The 17,813-nt window shown below is 51.1% G+C and overlaps 1 protein-coding gene and 1 non-coding gene across 3 annotated transcripts in view; one reads left to right on the forward strand and one right to left on the reverse strand.

The window, feature by feature from the left end:
• TOP1MT (DNA topoisomerase I mitochondrial) overlaps window positions 1-15,817 on the reverse strand; it is a 45,429-nt gene extending 29,612 nt beyond the window's left edge. Inside the window, exons 1-2 of one of the 2 annotated variants that reach the window (XM_025394900.1) lie at window positions 15,719-15,817; window positions 14,973-15,110 (exon numbers count right to left, since the gene is read on the reverse strand). Coding sequence is in view for 1 of the 2 variants with exons in the window: in XM_025394899.1 (XP_025250684.1) it covers window positions 15,719-15,744 (26 nt within the window). In the remaining variant the exon portion in view is untranslated. The remainder of the gene's footprint in view (window positions 1-14,972; window positions 15,111-15,718) is intronic. The other variant, XM_025394899.1, reaches the window with a different exon arrangement.
• LOC112630832 lies at window positions 6,011-6,117 on the forward strand. The gene has a single exon (XR_003120968.1). It is a non-coding gene; the product is annotated as a U6 spliceosomal RNA (small nuclear RNA).
• Window positions 15,818-17,813: the final 1,996 nt, after the last annotated feature.

The raw sequence follows: 17,813 nt of genomic DNA on the forward strand, positions 1-17,813 counted from the left end.
GGGGGGAGGGGAGGGGAGGGGGGAGGGGAGGAGGGGGAGGGGAGGAGGAGCAGCAACCTCAGCTGAGCAAGGTGAGCAACAGTGAACCAGGCCAAGCAGGAGACAGAATGGATGGGCGCCATGTAAGGAGCATGCCCAGCACCTGGAGAGCTGCTGTGGTCACAGGCATGATTTCATCACAGCCACAGTCATCAGCACAGGCTCCAGTCTGGGGTGGAAAAATTGGAAAGAAGGAAACATTAAAGCTTTAAGTAATAAGAGACCCAGGGGCCATGTTAAAAGGTAACTCATTCTCTACCTCATCCCAACTCAATGACACAATTCTGGCTCCAACTGAGACAGCACAGGGGCTTCTAAAAAGGGTACCCGTTATGGCCGAGCACGGTGGCTCACGCCTGTAATCCCAGCACTTTGGGAGGCCGAGGCGGGCGGATCACGAGGTCAGGAGATCGAGACCATCCTGGCTAACACGGTGACACCCCGTCTTTACTAAAAATACAAAACACTAGCTGGGCGAGGTGGCGGTGCCTGTAGTCCCAGCTACTCGGGAGGCTGAGGCGGGAGAATGGCATAAACCCGGGAGGCGGAGGTTGCAGTGAGCCAAGATCGCACCACTGCACTCCAGCCTGGGCGATAGAGCGAGACTCCGTCTCAAAAAAAAAAAAAAGAAAGGTACCCGTGGGAGACTCCCCATAGACAGGTCCCGATTCCCAAACACAGACACGCACCACACTGCAGGCACCAGCCAGTCCTTCCCAAGGAGCTTACCCTTGCTGGGCAGAGCCACGCACTGAGAGGCAGAGCCCACAAGCCCACTGGCAGCCAAGGTCACCCCCATGCCTGACCTGGCAGAGCCCTGCTGGAGGCAGGTCCACAGGGCATCCCTGAGTGGCTGAAAGGTCTGAACCAGCACTGGGCACAGGAGCCCAGCAATGCCAGCCCGAGGCGTCTGCTGGTCTCTGGAGGACACAGTTGTAAACTCTACATAGACAGAGAGAAGCAGGCTGGCCCCTCCAGCTCCTGCCGCCACGCGCGGCTGGGAGGTGTCACTCACACCTCACGTGGAACAGAGCCTCTCAGGCTATACTCCCACACCTCTGGCTGGCACTTCAGCAGAGTTTTTCACTGTTTTAAATTAAAATACAGATAAGGCTTGCATTAATTTAGTAGCAAAGTTTAGCACCAACTCAGGGCTTTCATAAAATATATAAGAATACATTACATAGTACCAGAACACAGAGAAGAGATAAAGTAATTCACACTTAAACTATACTGATAAAGTCAGTCATCAGTAAAATGGCAAAATCCAAATCATCAACACTTTTTCTAAATTGAAGTCCCACAAAGCATTTATTATTGCATCGCTTTTCAAACAAACCGTTATCTAACAACCCATTGGTAATGAGGTAGACTCTGGGGGTTCTGATTCTGCCCAGTCAGCATGTCAGCAGGAAACATCTGCAGACAGTCATAAGCAGGGAGATGCTGGGGGCAGGGGTGATGGTCAAGTGGGTGTGGACACATCTGTCTTCTGAGGGTGGCAGTGGCTTTGCAGAGGGACAATTCTGCCAAAACTCATCCAATGGTCACTGTCAATGAGTACAATGTATCACGTGGAGATGGCGTGTCTGTAAAGTTCGCTTCTCACAAAGTGCTCCTGCATTATTTTTTTTTTCTTTTTTTTTTTTTTTTTTTGAGACGGAGTCTCGCTTTGTCACCCAGGCTGGAGTGCAGTGGCCGGATCTCAGCTCACTGCAAGCTCCGCCTCCCGGGTTCACGCCATTCTCCTGCCTCAGCCTCCCGAGTAGCTGGGACTACAGGCGCCCGCCACCTCGCCCAGCTAGTTTTTTGTATTTTTTAGTAGAGACGGGGTTTCACCGTGTTAGCCAGGATGGTCTCGATCTCCTGACCTCGTGATCCGCCCGTCTCGGCCTCCCACAGTGCTGGGATTACAGGCTTGAGCCACCACGCCCGGCCGGTGCCCCTGCATTATTACCCTAGAGCCCAGGAGAATGGGCGGCTCTTCTGGCTCTCAGCCAAGGCCTTGTTGCCCCTCCAGACAGCTCCGAAGGCAATGCCAGGCCTTGTTTCCCCTCCGGACAGCTCCGAAGGCAATGCCAGGCCTTGTTTCCCCTCCGGACAGCTCCGAAGGCAATGCCAGGCCTTGTTTCCCCTCCGGACAGCTCCAAAGGCAATGCCAGGCCTCCTGAAGCTCGGGAGTGAGGAGGAAATGCCAGGTTCCTAAGTACGAGGCTGCTCCAAATGCCTCACAGGCGATGCAGGAACAGAAAACCCAGAGGTGTTATCTTCGTGGAGCACCTTGACCACCCAGCTAATGGGATACTGAGACACCCAGAAACTTGGTTCTTGGACCAGCTATTGCCCCTCAAATTTGCTTTCCCTTGCCAAGATCCCACAAAATGATTTTTTTAAAAAGATTTATTTTAAACAAACAAAGCAGCACCAGAGAAAAAGAAAGGGGGCTGTGCTGGGTGTGGCAGCATGCTTGTAGTCCCAGCTACTCGGGAGGTTGAAGTGGGAGGATCACTAGAGCCCAGGAACTGGAAGCCAGCCCAGGCAACACGGCAAGACATCTCTAAAAAAGAGAAAAGGAGAAGGAAGGGGGACGTATTTTAGCCCGTTTTCTGCTGCTGTAACAAATAGCACAGACTGGGAAATTTATAAAGAACACATATTTATCTGGTTCACCAGAGGCTGGGAAGGCCAAGATCAAGAAGCTGCATCCGGCAAGGACCTTCTTGCTGCATTACCCCAGCGGTAGAAGATGAACTAGCACACAGGGCAGAGGGAGGACACTGAGCAAACTCACCATTTTGATCAGGAACCAACTCCCGTGGCAAGAAATCTACTCTCAAGATGACAACATTGTCCATTCATGAGGGTAGAGCCAAATCACCTTTCAAAAGCCTCGCTTCCTTTTTTTTTTTTTTTTTTTTAGAGATGGAGTCTTGCTCTGTTGCCCAGGCTGGAGTGCAGTGGTGCAATCTCGGCTCACTGCAACCTCCGCCTCCCAGGTTCAAGCGATTCTCCTGCGTCAGCCTCCCAAGCAGCTGGGATTACAGGCATACTCCACCACATCCGCTAATTTTTGTTTTGTTTTGTTTTCTTTTTGAGACGGAGTCTTGCCCTGTCGCCCATGCTGGAGTGCAGTGATGTGATCTCAGTTCACTGCAAGCTCCCCCTCCCGGGTTCACCCCATTCTCCTGCCTCCGCCTCCCAAGCAGCTGGGACTACAGGCGCCGCCACCATGCCCAACTAATTTTTTTGTATTTTTAGTAGAGACGGGGTTTCACCATGTTAGCCAGGATGGTCTCGATCTCCTGACCTCATGATCTGCCCGCCTTGGCCTCCCAAAGTGCTGGAATTACAGGCGTGAGCCACTGTACATGGCTAATTTTTGTACTTTTTAGTAGAGACGTGGTTTCACTATATGTTGGCCAGGCTGGTCTCAAACTCCTGACCTCAAGTGATCCACCCGCCTTGGCCTCCCAAAGTGCTAGAATTACAGGCCTGCCTGGCCAGGCCTCAACTCTTAAAAGTAGTTACTATTTAATATTAAGTACTACAAATGGCAACTAAATTGCAACATGAGTTTTAGGAGGAACATTGAAACCACTGCAGGCAGCCAGACAGCCAGCCAGCAGAGAAGAATTGAAACAATCCAGGAAGTTTATAAAGCACAATGGGAGAGAGGGCAGAGGCACCCTCAGCCCAAGGTGGGCTGTGCAGGACCACCGCTTCGAGCCCTGCAGCAGGCCAGGCCTCGAAGCTCAGGCACCAAGGTGAGGACGGGTGCCTGGAGCTCAGCAGGCTCCTCCGTGACGCAGCTACAGCAGCCAGGGGTCCCCCCACGCTGAGGAGGGTGAGGAGGGGTGGCTGCTATGGAAGGTGCCCAGGAGACGTGGAGCCTGGCCAGGGCCTCTGCATCCCACAGCAGCCTTGCAAGCCAGAGGGGACCTCCACCCAGGGCCTCCATCTGTGCTAAGAGTGGAGTTCCTGGAGTTGGAAAGTCCTGCCCCCTAAGCCCTACCACCCTGGAGAGGCCCCAGTCATGACAAAGCCCACTGGTAAACCCAGGCCCACCCCATCCAGAGACACTCCCACCAGCTCCCTGCTCCAAAGTCCCTCAGTACTTGTCACAAATAGTGAGCAGCAGACGTGAGACAATCACAAGAAAATGTCCACACAGAGGACAGCATGAGGGGTGGTAAGGCCATGAGACCACTCGGGGCAACAAGAGAACTGACAGAAAACCGTCATGGCTTTGAGAGGGCCCAGGACCTCATGCCCTGAGCCGCAGCTTCGGCTCAGGACTCCACATGACCCTGTGGCCCTTCTGTCCCACACTCACCTGACAGACACCCCCCGCCGACCTCCCCAACTATGTAGCCTGTTAATGCTGCCATGTAAGGGGTGCCCTGCAGGGGTGTGGCAGGAGGGTCCCAAGAAGACCGGCACATTCCAGCCTATGTCACTCCTGTACTCACTGACAGCTGGGGGGTGCGGTTGGGGGCCCTCCAGAGGGACTGATCTAACCCCATGCGCCGCTGAAAAGCCGTTTCCCCCAGGTGGGGACAGAGGGAGAGTCAGAGACGGGATTTGGGTGCCGCTGCTGGCCGTGAGGATGAAGGGCCAAATGGAGGGCGTGGAGAAGGGACCCTAGCTGACAGCCAGCAAGACAATGGCCCTCGGTCCCACCACTGCAGGGACTGACCCAACCCCCAGGAGCCTGGTGCCTCGAGGCGGGAGCCCAGCCCGGCCAGCGCACCCCAACTCACCCTAAGCTGAGAATCCTGCCAAACCCACAAGAGCATCTGGCCTACGGAACTGTGAGCTATGACCAGGCGTTGCTTAACGCCTGCACAGAACGCCTGTGGCTGGCTTAGAGGGCAGAACCGCGGTCTCCGGGGCAGCAGCCAAATCGCCTGAGGAGCCTTTCCTCAGGAGGCAGGTTCTCAGCTCCTCACCACAAAACTACCCACCAGAGGCCAATAGGCGGGCCAGGAGCCTCTTCTGTTTAGTTTCATTAGGGAAAATCTCAAGCACACACAAACAGAGAGAACGGCCTATGAAAACCCATTATATGAACTGAACTTTTCCTACCACACCCAACCAAATGACTCGAGGGACCCAGGAAAAGCTCTCAGGCACTCAGCACCTGCTCCCAGAGCCCCCCCCACTGCTCCCCCGCCCCCTCCACCCCCCCACCGCAAGTCTAGCTGCTGAAATGACCTGCTGCAACCTTACAACCAGGTGTGCCTAATGGCTGCTGGAACAACCTACCTGACCCAAAGACTAGGTTTACCTACTGTGTCTTTCACCAATCTGAGCTTGCCAGCTCCCCAAAACTTCACCAGTGCCAATGTGTTTTCTTTCAAAACAACAGGTAACATTTCTCTTTCCAATAAACCCCCAGCATGCTCTTTGTTCTTGACCAAAGACCACTCTGTACACCTTTTTTTTTTTTTTTTTTTTTGAGATGGAGTCTTGCTCGGTCACCCAGGTTGGAGTGCAGTGGCATGATCTCAGCTCACTGCAACCTCTGCCTCATGGGTTCAAGTAATTCTCCTGCCTCAGCCTCCCGAGTAGCTGGGATTACAGGTACCCACCATCACACCCAGCTAATTTTTGTATTTTTAGTAGAGACAGGGTTTCGCCATGTTGGCCAGGCTGGTCTCAAACTCCTGACCTCAAGTGATCTGCCCACCTCGGCCTCCCAAAGTGCTGGGATTACAGGCATGACCCACTGCGCTGGGCCTCATCTGTGTATTTTCGTTTGAGTTTGACAAGTATTAATAAACTTCCACAACCCCATTACACCAACTCAAAACTTACCAGCTCACATCCCATCTCTTTCCATTGAGTGCCCACCCTCTTCTCTCCCCAGTGGGTTATTCTGAAGCAACTCCAAGACAGCACATCGCTTCACCCACAAACATTTCCAGTTATGTCCAAAGATGCAAACTCTTCTTTTAAAGACCACAACCACGTGCCCGCCTCGGCAGCACATACGCTAAAAGTGGAACAATACAGAGAAGTTTCGCATGGCCCCTGTGCGAGGATGACAGGCAAATTCATTATGCTCTCCACAAAAACAATTAAAAAGAACACAACCACTATACGCCATCACTCTTTCTTTTCTTTTATTATTTTAAGACGGAGTCTCGTTCTGTCACACAGGTTGGAGTTTAGTGGCACGATCTCAGCTCACTGCAACCTCCATCCCCCCGGGTTCAAGCGATTCTCCTGCCTCAGACTCCTGAGTAGCTGGGATTATAGGCACCCACCACTGTGCCCGGCTAATTTTTGTATTCTTAGCAGAGATGGGTTTTCGCCATGTTGGCTACGCTGGTCTCGAACTCCTGACCTCAAGTGATCCACCCGCCTAGGCCTCCCAAAGTGCTGGAATTACAGGTGTGAGCCACTGCGCCCGGTCCACTATTACACTTTAAAAAACAAATTCCTGGCCGGGCGCGGTGGCTCAAGCCTGTAATCCCAGCACTTTGGGAGGCCGAGGCGAGTGGATCACGAGGTCAGGAGATCGAGACTATCCTGGCTAACATGGTGAAACCCTGTCTCTACTAAAAATACAAAAAACTAGCCGGGCGTGGTGGCGGGCGCCTGTAGTCTCAGCTACTTGGGAGGCTGAGGTGGGAGAATGGCGTGAACCCGGGAGGCGGAGCTTGCAGTGAGCCGAGATCACGCCACTGCACTCCAGCCTGGGAGCACAGCGAGACTCCGTCTCAAAAAAAAAAAAAAAAAAAAAAAAAAAAAAAAAAAAAAAAAAAACAAATTCCTTATTATCAGATATCCACAGAATGCTCAAATTCCCTAACTGTCTCATCATTTAAAAAATCTTTCTGTAAATCAGAATTGAAACAAAGTCCAATGCATTTAAATAGACTTTTTGGTTCTCTTTTTATTTTTAATGTATTCTACTTCAATTTAAATTTTTAGAAAACTTACTATTTTGGAAAATTTCAAGTATATGCAGTAGAATTATAAGCACTCCCCACTGACAGAGACTGCCCTCGACCACACTTGAGTCTGGCTCCTGGGTCCTCCCCTCTTTGACCAGGCCCTGACCTTGGCTTAGTCCTTGACCTACTTAGTCCAGTTTCAGCAAGACTCCTGCTGGTTGTGTCAGTGAAAACCCCCACCCTTGGTATCTGATCCTCAACATCGGGTCAAATTCCTCCTCCCTCAGCCTCTACAGCTCATCACCCTGGCCTGCCAAAGAACCCCTACCCCTGATGTCTCCTGATGGTAACTTTCCGACTCTGCTTCTTGGCTAAACATCCCCACACGTCTTTGTTGTATTTGGAGTTGAGCTCAATCTCTCTCCCCTACTGCAAAACCCCATGACAGCGGCCTCTCCTGGAAGTCTGCCTTACCATCTCTAACAAGCATCATAAAAACTTTTTCTCGGCCGAGCACGGTGGCTCAGGCCTGTAATCCCAGCACTTTGGGAGGCCAAGGTGGGTGGATCACCTGAGGTCAGGAGTTCGAGACCATCCCGGCCAACATGGCAAAACCCGTCTCTACTAAAAATACAAAGATTAGCCAGACAGCGGTGGCGGCGCATGCCTGTAATCCCAGCTACTCGGGAGGATGAGACAAAGGCGGGACAATCACTTGAGCCTGGAAAGCAGAGCTTGTGGTGAGCTGAGATCGTGCCACTGCACTCCAATCTGCGGGACAGAGTGAGAGTGAGACCCTGTCTAAAAAAAAAAAGAAAGAAAAGAAAAGAAAAGAAATGGAAAATAATTCCATTTACAATAGCATAAAAAAAAAATACTGAGCAATAAATTTAACAAAAGAGATATAAAGCTTATACTCTGAAAACTGTAACACATTGCCAGAAGAAATTAAAGACACCCTAAATAAGTGAACAGCTATCCTGTATTCATGGACTGGATGACTTCATATGGTTAAGACAGCAATACTTGCCCAGGTGTAGTGGCTTATGCCTGTAATCCCAGCACTTTGGGAGGCCAAGGCAGGTGGATCACCTGAGGTTGGGAGTTCAAGACCAGCCTGACCAACATGGAGAAACACCCTCTCTACTAAAAATACAAAATCAGCTGAGTATGGGGGAACATGCTGTAATCCCAGCTACTCAGGAGGCTGAGGCAAGAGAATTGCTTGAACCCAGGAGGTGGAGGTTGTGAGCCGAGATTGTGCCATTGCACTCCAGCCTGGGCAACAAGAGTGAAACTCCGTCTCTAAATAAATAAATAAATAAATAAAGACAGCAACACTCTCCGAACAGAGAGAAAAACTCAATGCAATCCCCATCAAAATTCCAGCTGGTGCTTTTGCAGAAATTGACAGCCTGATCCTAAAATTCACAGGGAAATACAAAGAACAAAGTCAGAGGAATCATACTTCCTGATTTCGAAACTTCAGGGCTACAGAGACGAAGACAGAGGGGCACTGTCAGAAGGACGTGCACAGAGACCGGTGGGTCCACTCAGAGTCTGGAAATAAACCCACACACCTGTAGGCAACTGATTTCAACAAGGATGTCAGACCACTCCACGGGGAAAGAGCAGTCTTTACAACAAGGGGTGCTGACTATCCACATGCACAGAATGAAGTTAGACCTCTTCCTCACATCAAATGCAAACGTTAACTCAAAGTGGATCAAAAACCTAAATGTAAGAGCCAAAGCTATAAAACTCTTAGAAAAAAACATAGGTACAAATCTTTATGACCCTGAATTAGATCACAGTTTTTGGGTTGGTTGGTTGGTTTAGGCTGGGTCTCACTCTGTCACACAGGCTGCAGTAAAGTGGCACAATCACAGTTCACTGCAGCCTCGAACTCCTGGGCTCCAGCAATCCTTCCACCTCAGCTCACCACAGCTGGGACTACATGTGTTCACCACAGTGCCCAGCTGATTTTTAAATTTTTCGTCGAGTCGCAGTTTCACATCAATGCCCAGCCTGCTCTCAATCTCTCGGCCTCAAGTGATCCTCCTGCCTCAGCCTCCCAAAGTGCTGGGATCATAGGCAGATAATGGTTTTTAAAAACACCCACACGCAAAGCACAAACAACCCAAGATAAAACACACACATTGAACTCAGGTAAAAGAGATCAACCGAAAACTTTTGTGCTTCAAAAGACACCATCAAGAAAGCAAAAGACAATCCACAGATAAGGGTCTGGTGTCTGGAATATGCAAAAAATCTTCTACAACTCAACAATAAAAAATAAATAATCCAACCAAAACCAGGTAAAGGGCCAGGTGGGGTGGCTTGCACATGTAATCTCAGCACTTCGAGAAACCAAAGTGGGCAGATCACTTGAACCCACAAGTTTGAAATGAGCCTGGGCAAGATGGGGAGACCCCATCTCTCCAAAAAATTTAAAAATTAGCTAGGCGTGGTGACGCACACCTGTATTCCCAGCTACTCAGGAGGCTGAAGTGGGAGGGCGGCTTGAGCCCAGGAGTTCAAGGCTGCAGCAAGCTATGATGGTGTCACTGCACTCCAGCCTGGGCAACAAAGCGAGACCCTGTCTCTTAAAAAAAAAAAAAAAAAAGGCAAAGAGTGTAAACAAACATTTCTCCAAAGATGAGATACAAATGGCCAATAAACACATGAAAAGATGCTTAGTATCACTAATCACTAGGGAAATGCAAATCAAATCCACAGGGAGTTACAGTGAGTTACCACTTTGCATCCACCAGAATGGCCATAATGAAAAAGACAGAAAATAAGTGTTGGCAAGAATGTGTAGAAACTGGACTCCTTGTACAATGCTGCTGGGAATGTAAAATGGTAATGCTGCTTTAAGAAAGGTTGTTGGGGCCGGGCACGGTGGCTCATGCCTGTCCCAACACTTTGGGATCACTTGAGGTCAGGAGTTCGAGACGAGCCTGGCCAACATGGTGAAACCCTGTCTCTACTAAAAATACAAAAATTAGCCAGGCGTGGTGGCGGGTGCCTGTAATCCCAGTTACTTGGGAGGCTGAGGCAGGAGGATCGCTTGAACCCAGGAGGCAGAGGTTGCAGTGAGCCGAGATCGCGCCACTGCACTCCAGCCTGGGCGACAGAGAGAGATTCCATCTCAAAAAAAAAGTCTGTTGGTTCTTCAATAAATTCAACATGAAATGACCACAGGAGCCAGAAATTCCACTTCTAGTTATGTACCCGAAAGCACTGCAAAGAGGTATTCAGACAAATACTTATAAAGAAATACTTTTAGCAGCATCATTCACAATAGCCCAACGGTAGGAACAACCCAAATGTACATCAACAGACCAAGGGATCAACGAAGCCCAGATACACACGCAGCACGGTGTTTCCAGCTGTGCAGGGGAACGAAGTGTTAACACAGTACAGTGTGGATGGATCTTGGAAACACTTGACATAAAAGAAGCCAGGCACAAAAGGAAAAATACTGTAGGATTCTGTTTACAGGAAACAGCCAGAATAAGCAAATCCATGGAAATAGAAAGTAGATTAGTGGTTGCCAGGGGCTGGGGGAATGGAGAATGGGAACATTAAAATAAAAACTTTAGACAAATTAAATTTAACAAAGTTTATCTGAGCAACGAATCATCTGAGAATTGGGCAAAGTTCCCAGAACCAGAACGGGTCCAGAGCGAGTCCAGGGCTGCTGTGTGGTCAGATCACACTTATGGACAGAAAAAAAAAAAAGTGACAAAAAATGAAAAAGACAAAAAAAAAGAAAAAGAAAAAGAAAAGAAAAAAAGGAAAGTGATGCACAGGAAACAGCCACGCAATTTTGTGAAGTTGCAGCAACACTGAACACTTGGCATATTTCACCACGAAAGTCTCCATTTCTGCCTTCATTGGAACAGATTCAGCAACCTGGGAGACGTGGCCTGTGCACTGCCCGCCTAGTCATGATTACATTCCCAGCTCACGGCCGGGATGGCAGGACAGCGCCGAAGCGGCACGTGGCAGACACAACCGGGGACAGCCCAGCTCCTCAGCAGACGGCAGGTACCGGAAATCAGCAAACACAATCTGACACGACGCAGAGCAAACACCACATTAAACGGCTCCTGCGTTCCAAGGCCAGGTGCTTAGTTCATCTATGGAAACCTTATTTAAAACGACACAATTAGCTCAAACTGACTCATCCTACCTTAGATTCTACTCGCTGTGAATGGATGCACACAGCCTGCCATCAAGCCATGGATGTACCACATTTCTCAAAAGCAAAACGTAACCATTTTTCCATCAGGCTTTTTTCTTTGTTCTGCTGGACACAGAAAGCTATTTACATGATTATCGGACACAAGAAAGCAGCAGAGAAGAGAGCAGAGGGAGAGAAAGGTGAGTGAGGACTGCAGGCCTAATGCTTTTCAATCTTTTTTTGGTTCTAATCTTTGAAAAAGATGTGGTCACACTGATTGTTACCACAGTAACAATCTGACAAGATCATTTATCTAAAACAAAAACAAACAAACAGGAAGGGCCCCTGGCACATGAGGGAGATGCCAGACCCCCTTGTTACACCTGGGCCCCAACACGAATGTGCAAGAGCCAGATTTCTGCACCTGTCAGAGGCGGCTCGCGTTACCAACCGGCTCCGCAGTCCTGTGGATTCCTAACTCCGCTCAAGTGGAAACAAAGACTGGAAAAAGAACAGGAAGCAGGTCCCAATTCCACTGCAAAGGCCAGGCTCCCAGGACGAAAGCTGATCTCACCCCGTGCCCTCGCTCCCCCCATCCCCTCGCTCCCCCATTTCACCTCACTCTACAAAGAAAAGGGATAAAGAGAACAAATCTCACCCGACAATAAGATTGTCCTGCCCTGGATTTTCTTTTGAAATGGAGAATTTATTTTCTTCTCTCAAGCACTGCTATAAGTCACAAGAGAACAGGGTTACACTGAGGAAATTTCCATGTCATAATAAACAGAACTTCTGTGAAAACACTAGGATGAACCCCACCACGGCATCCTGCACTATGGTAGGCCGAGGCAGGTGGATCACAAGGTCAGGAGTTCGAGACCAGCCTGGCCAACACAGTGAAACCCCATCTCTACTAAAAATACTAAAACTAGCCGGTCATGGTGGCATGCACCTGTAGTCCCAGATACTCGGGAGGCTGAGGCAGGAGAGTAGATTGAACCCAGGAAGCAGTAGTTGTGGTGAGCTGAGATCCGGCCACTGAACTCCAGCCTGGGCAACAGAGTGAGACTCCGTCTCAAAAAAAAAAAAAAAAACAAAAAACAAAGGCCGGGCATGGTGGCTCGTGCCTGTAATACCAGCACTTTGGGAGGCCGAGGAGGGTGGATCACGAGGTCAGGAGATCAAGACCATCCTGGCTAACATGGTGAAACCCCGTCTCTACTACAAAAATAGAAAAAATTAGCCGGGCGTGGTGGTGGGCGCCTGTAGTCCCAGCTACTCGGGAGACTGAGGCAGGAGAATGGTGTGAACCGGGGAGGCAGAGCTTGCAGTGAGCTAAGATCATGCCACTGCACTCCAGCCTGGGCAACAGAGCAAGACTCCGTCTCAAAAAACAAAACTTCATGAGGCTGAGTATGGTGGCTTACACTTGCAATTCCAGCACTTTAGGAGGATAAGGCAGGAGGATCTCTTGAGCCTAGGAGTTCTAGACTAGAGTGGGCAACATAGGGAGATAGGGAGATCCCATCTCTACAAAAATTAAAAAAGAGAATTAGCCAGCGTGATGGTGCACACCAGTAGTCCAACTACTCAGGACGCTGAGGTGGGAGGATCACTTGGGCCCAAGAGGTTGAGGCTGCAGTGAGCTATGATCACCACTGCACTCCAGCCTGGGCAATAAAGTGAAACCTTGTCTCCAAAAAAAAAAAAGTTCATGAGTAAAAACAAAAATTAAGAATACAACATTTGAACATATTGAAGATTGTGAGTTTAAAAATGAAACAGTAAGGCCAAGTGTGGTGATTCATGCCTGTAATCCCAGCACTTTGGGAGGCTGAGGCAGGGACTGCTTGGGGCAAGGAGTTCAAGATCAGCCAGAGCAACATAGTGAGGCCTTGTTTCTACAAAAATAAAAATAAAAACATAAGGCCAAGCGCAGTGGTTCACGTCTATAATCCCAGCACTTTAGCAGGCTGAGGCGGGCACATCACCTGAGGTCAGGAGTTCTAGACCAGCCTGGCCAACATGGTGAAATCTCATATCTACTAAAAATACAAAATTAGCCAGGTGTGGTGGCGCACAACTGTAGTCCCGTCTACTAAGGAGGCTGAGGCAGAAGAATTGCTAGAAATCGGGAGGCAGCCGGGCGCGGTGGCTCAAGCCTGTAATCCCAGCACTTTGGGAGGCCGAGACGGGCGGATCACGAGGTCAGGAGATCGAGACCATCCTGGCTAACACGGTGAAACCCCGTCTCTACTAAAAAAATACAAAAAAACTAGCCGGGCGAGGTGGCGGGCGCCTGTAGTCCCAGCTACTCGGGAGGCTGAGGCAGGAGAATGGCGTGAACCCGGGAGGCGGAGCTTACAGTGAGCTGAGATCCGGCCACTGCACTCCAGCCTGAGCGACAGAGCCAGACTCCGTCTCAAAAAAAAAAAAGAAATCGGGAGGCAAAGGATGCAGTTAGCCAAGATTGCACCATTGCACTCCAGCCTGGGTGACAGGAGCAAAACTCCGTCTTAAAAAAAAAAAAAAAAAAAATTAGCTGGGCATGGTAGCACCTGCCTGTGGTCTCAGCTACTAAAGAGGCTAAGGCGGAGGATCACTTGAGCCCAAGGGTTTGAGGTTATAGTAAACTATGATCACCACTGCACTCCCACCTGGGAGACACAGCAAGACTCTATCTCTAAAAAAATTAATAATATAAATAAACACAAATGAAACATTAGCAGTAAATAAAAGGTTCGAACCTGGTCTTCACTCCATCCTCCCTGATTTTTCTGCTTTGGCTTCTTCACTTTGAGCTTCTTTGCGTTTTCCAGCTTTATCTGCCCAGTACTCTCTCTCTTCCTTTAATCAAAGAAGTATGCTCCTGTAACTCCAAAGAAGAAACGGCAACACCAATGCCAAAATGATGTTTTTGACAGAAAGAAACATAAACTTCACAGAAAAACAGTGACATCACACCCCTCCCATTCCTCCCTGTTCTGTCCTGGGCTGTGGTTCAGACACCACCCACAGCCGAGAGCTCCTCCCACCCCATTCTCTACTAGTGTAGTGATGAGCTTCGACCCCCATGTTACAAAAGCCGGGCAGGCAGGTGAAGCACCCCCGGCAACAAAATCCAACGTCACAAACATGCAAAGGCCACTGCTTTCCAAAAGTATTGCTACTTCCTGAGAACAACTTTATTGGCAACTGCTTCAAATTGGGCCCCTGACCGTTTCCCATCGCCTCTCTAACTGCACCTGAGTGTCCTCACCTGCGAGAAAGCACACATGTCCCCGGGGCCCTGGGGTGAGCAGCAGGATGGTTCCACAGAGGTGAGCCTGGACCCAGGACACTGCTGCACCTGTGGCTGGAGTGACACCGAAAACACAGCAGCAGCTGAGAGGGCAGGAGAGGTGACTGGCCACGAGCCTCTGTTGGCTCCAACCACCAAGGGATGGTGCTTATTCCTGACCCCATTACTACGCAACCAGGCTCTCTAGAAGTTTACATTAGCTGGTCCCGAGCATCTTCCTGGGTGTAATACGCCATCCTGTTCACGTTTTTTAAATCACTATTAAGTAAAGGCGGTTTTTTTTGTTTTTTTTTTTTTTTGAGACAGGGTCTCACTATGTTGCCCAGGCTGGTCTCAAACCCTGAGCTCAAACGATCCTCCTGCCTCAGCCTCCCAAAGTGCTGGGATTACAGGTGTGAGCCACCACACTGGCCCTTAAGTAGACTATTTTGAATGCTGCATAGAGACTCCCCTGAAAATAGCCAGTTCGTGGGTTTTAGTTGGGAACCTATGGCTTTAAATGCGTCAGACCAAAAGAAAAAGAAAAACAGCTGCAAACCTGAGGTGTTACAAGGCGGCGGCCAGCAAAGTGATCCAGGAGAAGGGAGGCAGTTCACCGCGCCAGAAGGGAAGGGCAGGGAAAAGGCCAGCTCCATGAGGAAAGGCCCTGGGGCAAAGCGCATCCAAAGTCGTCACTCTGGGGCAGAAGACAGAGCGGGATCCCATCAGCGACGGCTGTTTCCAGACCCTCTTCCTAGGCAGCCAGAGCAGCACCTCTGGTCAGGTGCAGGGCCCAAGCGGAAAGTCAGGAGCCAAGGGAGCGATGGGGGCGGGTGGGGCAGCGAGCGAAGAGGACACCGAGGGGGAGGGGCGGTGGGGGGGAGGGGTAACGAAGGGGGAAGAGGACAAGGGGGCCTGGAGGGGGACACCAAAGGAGGGCCCACGGAGGTGGAGGAAACACTGAGGGGTGAAGCACACGGAGGGGGGACACGGAGGGGGGACACGGTGGAGGGACACGGAGGAGGGACACGGAGGGGGGACACGGAGGAGGGACACGGAGGAGGGACACGGAGGGGGGACACGGAGGGGGGACACGGAGGAGGGGTGCGTGGAGGAGGAGGAGGAGGGGACACGCTGGTGGCGTAGTGCGCGGAGGGGGAGGTACACGGAGGAGTCGCGGAGCGGAAGGGATGTGGGGGGTCGTCACCAAGAGCGCGACCTGGGTCACCCACAGGAAAAGAGCCACTGAGGGCACCTCCTGACCCCTCCCTCCGGGCGGCCCCGCGCCCTCAGGCCGAGTCCCACCTCCCCGCAGCGCTTCCGGGACGCATGCGAGCCACTCCGCCACCGCCCACCGGACCCTGCTTCCCTGGTCTGCGCCGAGACGCCGGCAAGGCCCCGAGCCCGCGCATGCGCAGCCGATGCCACGTGCCGGGCCTTGACGCCGCGGCCGCCGCCGGGAAGGGGGCGGGCTGCGCGGGCGCGGGAGAGGCCCACGCGGTGGCCACGCGAGGCAGAGCGGGATCCCATCTGGTGGCGGGGCTCAGTTGGGCCCCTGGGCGTGCGCGCTCCGCGGGCCGCGGTGCTGACGGTCACCCAGGAGGTGGGTGGGAGGGCGTTCCTGGGCCGCCCGTGCTGTTGGCTTCCGCGAGGTGGTGGAACCTCGCCAGTCCCTGCAGCGCTTTTGCGATTCTGAAGATAAAGAGGATCGTATTTTGAGAAAAGCGCACGGAGCAGGGAGCTCAAGGAGCAAGGCCTGAGGTGCAAGCTGTCACTGGGTCGCATCTGCTTAGCAGCCTGCACATTGCTAGCGAGAGTCTCCACTCAGCCTGAACATAGTGCTTGGGAGGAGGAGGGCCGCCGGGCCACACCCGTGGGGTGCAGGACGCGCCACGTCAGGGGGTGTGGGCGTGACGTGAGATCCCAGAGGCTGAGTCTGGAAAACTAAGCATATGTGGCCACAGTAGCGGAATGGACAAAGACCACCAGGCCGAGAGGGAGCTGTGTGGACAAGGGCACGGCGAGTGGCCACGGGTGGCCAGCGTGGAGTACGGCTCCCTCCAAAGCAGGCCCTTCCTGCAGGTATTTTATCTGGGAAGTGGACTCAGGAAGCACGGGTAAGGGAGTAGGGAAGTACACATGTTGAGGAGCAGGTGAGAGCCGGGGCCCCTGGACTAGTCCTCCTGGAGGCCTCTGGGAGAGCACAGGACACAGTTCCGAGTGGGTTTGCTCTGGTTTCCAGGGGCCATCCTCGCCGCCCCCACCTCTGCCAACTGCACTTCCAGCAGACCCCGGGCACAGGCCAGCAACCCTAGGCACTGAGAAAAGCCCTCAGGCAGGAAGTTGCAGGTGCGGGCATGATCCCCTGTACATTGCAGAGAGATGATGGCACCAGTGGGCACACTGCTCGCAGGACAGGAGGAAACAGGGCTTGGTCAGGCCAGAGACAGTAGGAGCCTAAACCACAGGCCTGCAGAGGTTGAGGGGAAGTGTCTGATAATTAGTAGGGTGTGGAAATGAGAATGAGCAAATTGAGTATGGTGCCCAGGGCTTCCAGTTTGGGTGGTCGGGTCTTCTGGCCCTAAAGCCCTGTCACGGGAAGGCGAACTGCCTGGAAAACGTACACCTGGGGAAGACAGAGGAGGTTATTACAAACACTCCTTCACTTTACAACTTGGCTGTTTTATGATAAGTTTTAGTGCATTTGTTTGAGGTTATTAAAGATGCCATTTTACTGCCTTCTTAACAAATGGACGTAGGCAGATAACTGTTTTCCTGTTGTGGTGAGTAATGGCCCGGCGAGGCAGCCTTCTGTGGAGCAGGCACTGCAGAACCTTTGCATGCAGATGGCATCTCCTCTACAATGGCGCCAGGGTTGCTAGAGCCACACAGACACTGAACTCATTTTACTCAGGAACGCCACAGAAACGATAGCCAAAAAAGGATACCATGAAGGCGACATAGATCACATGCTTTTTAAAAAGCCCATCGTCAGCATAAGTGACAACACCATTACCACTCAGTCACCGAGATTAAAAATTAGTCACACGTGGAAAATAGAAACAGGTTTTCAGGGAGAAGAAGGCTTTGTTTCCACTGAATAATGCCCCCTCTTTTGTTTGGTAAATAGATGATCCTTATTTCCTGATGATCTACATTTTCGAGGGTAGCTCTGCCTAGGTGGTCTCAGATTTGGGGTTAAAGCCTTGGCATCAGTTGACTGTCTGGGTAGGGCTCAAAAACTATAAATTGTATCCGAAAATGTCTGACAACAAGGTCAGAGATTCCATCCAGACTGAATCTAGATAGGTCACAAATGATTAACAGTCCTTGTAATTAAGAACTTTTATCTTGGCCAGGTGTGATGGCTCTTGCCTGTAACCCCAGCACTTTAGGAGGC

This window comes from Theropithecus gelada, chromosome 8 (assembly GCF_003255815.1).
Source record: "Theropithecus gelada isolate Dixy chromosome 8, Tgel_1.0, whole genome shotgun sequence".
NCBI lineage: Eukaryota > Metazoa > Chordata > Mammalia > Primates > Cercopithecidae > Theropithecus > Theropithecus gelada.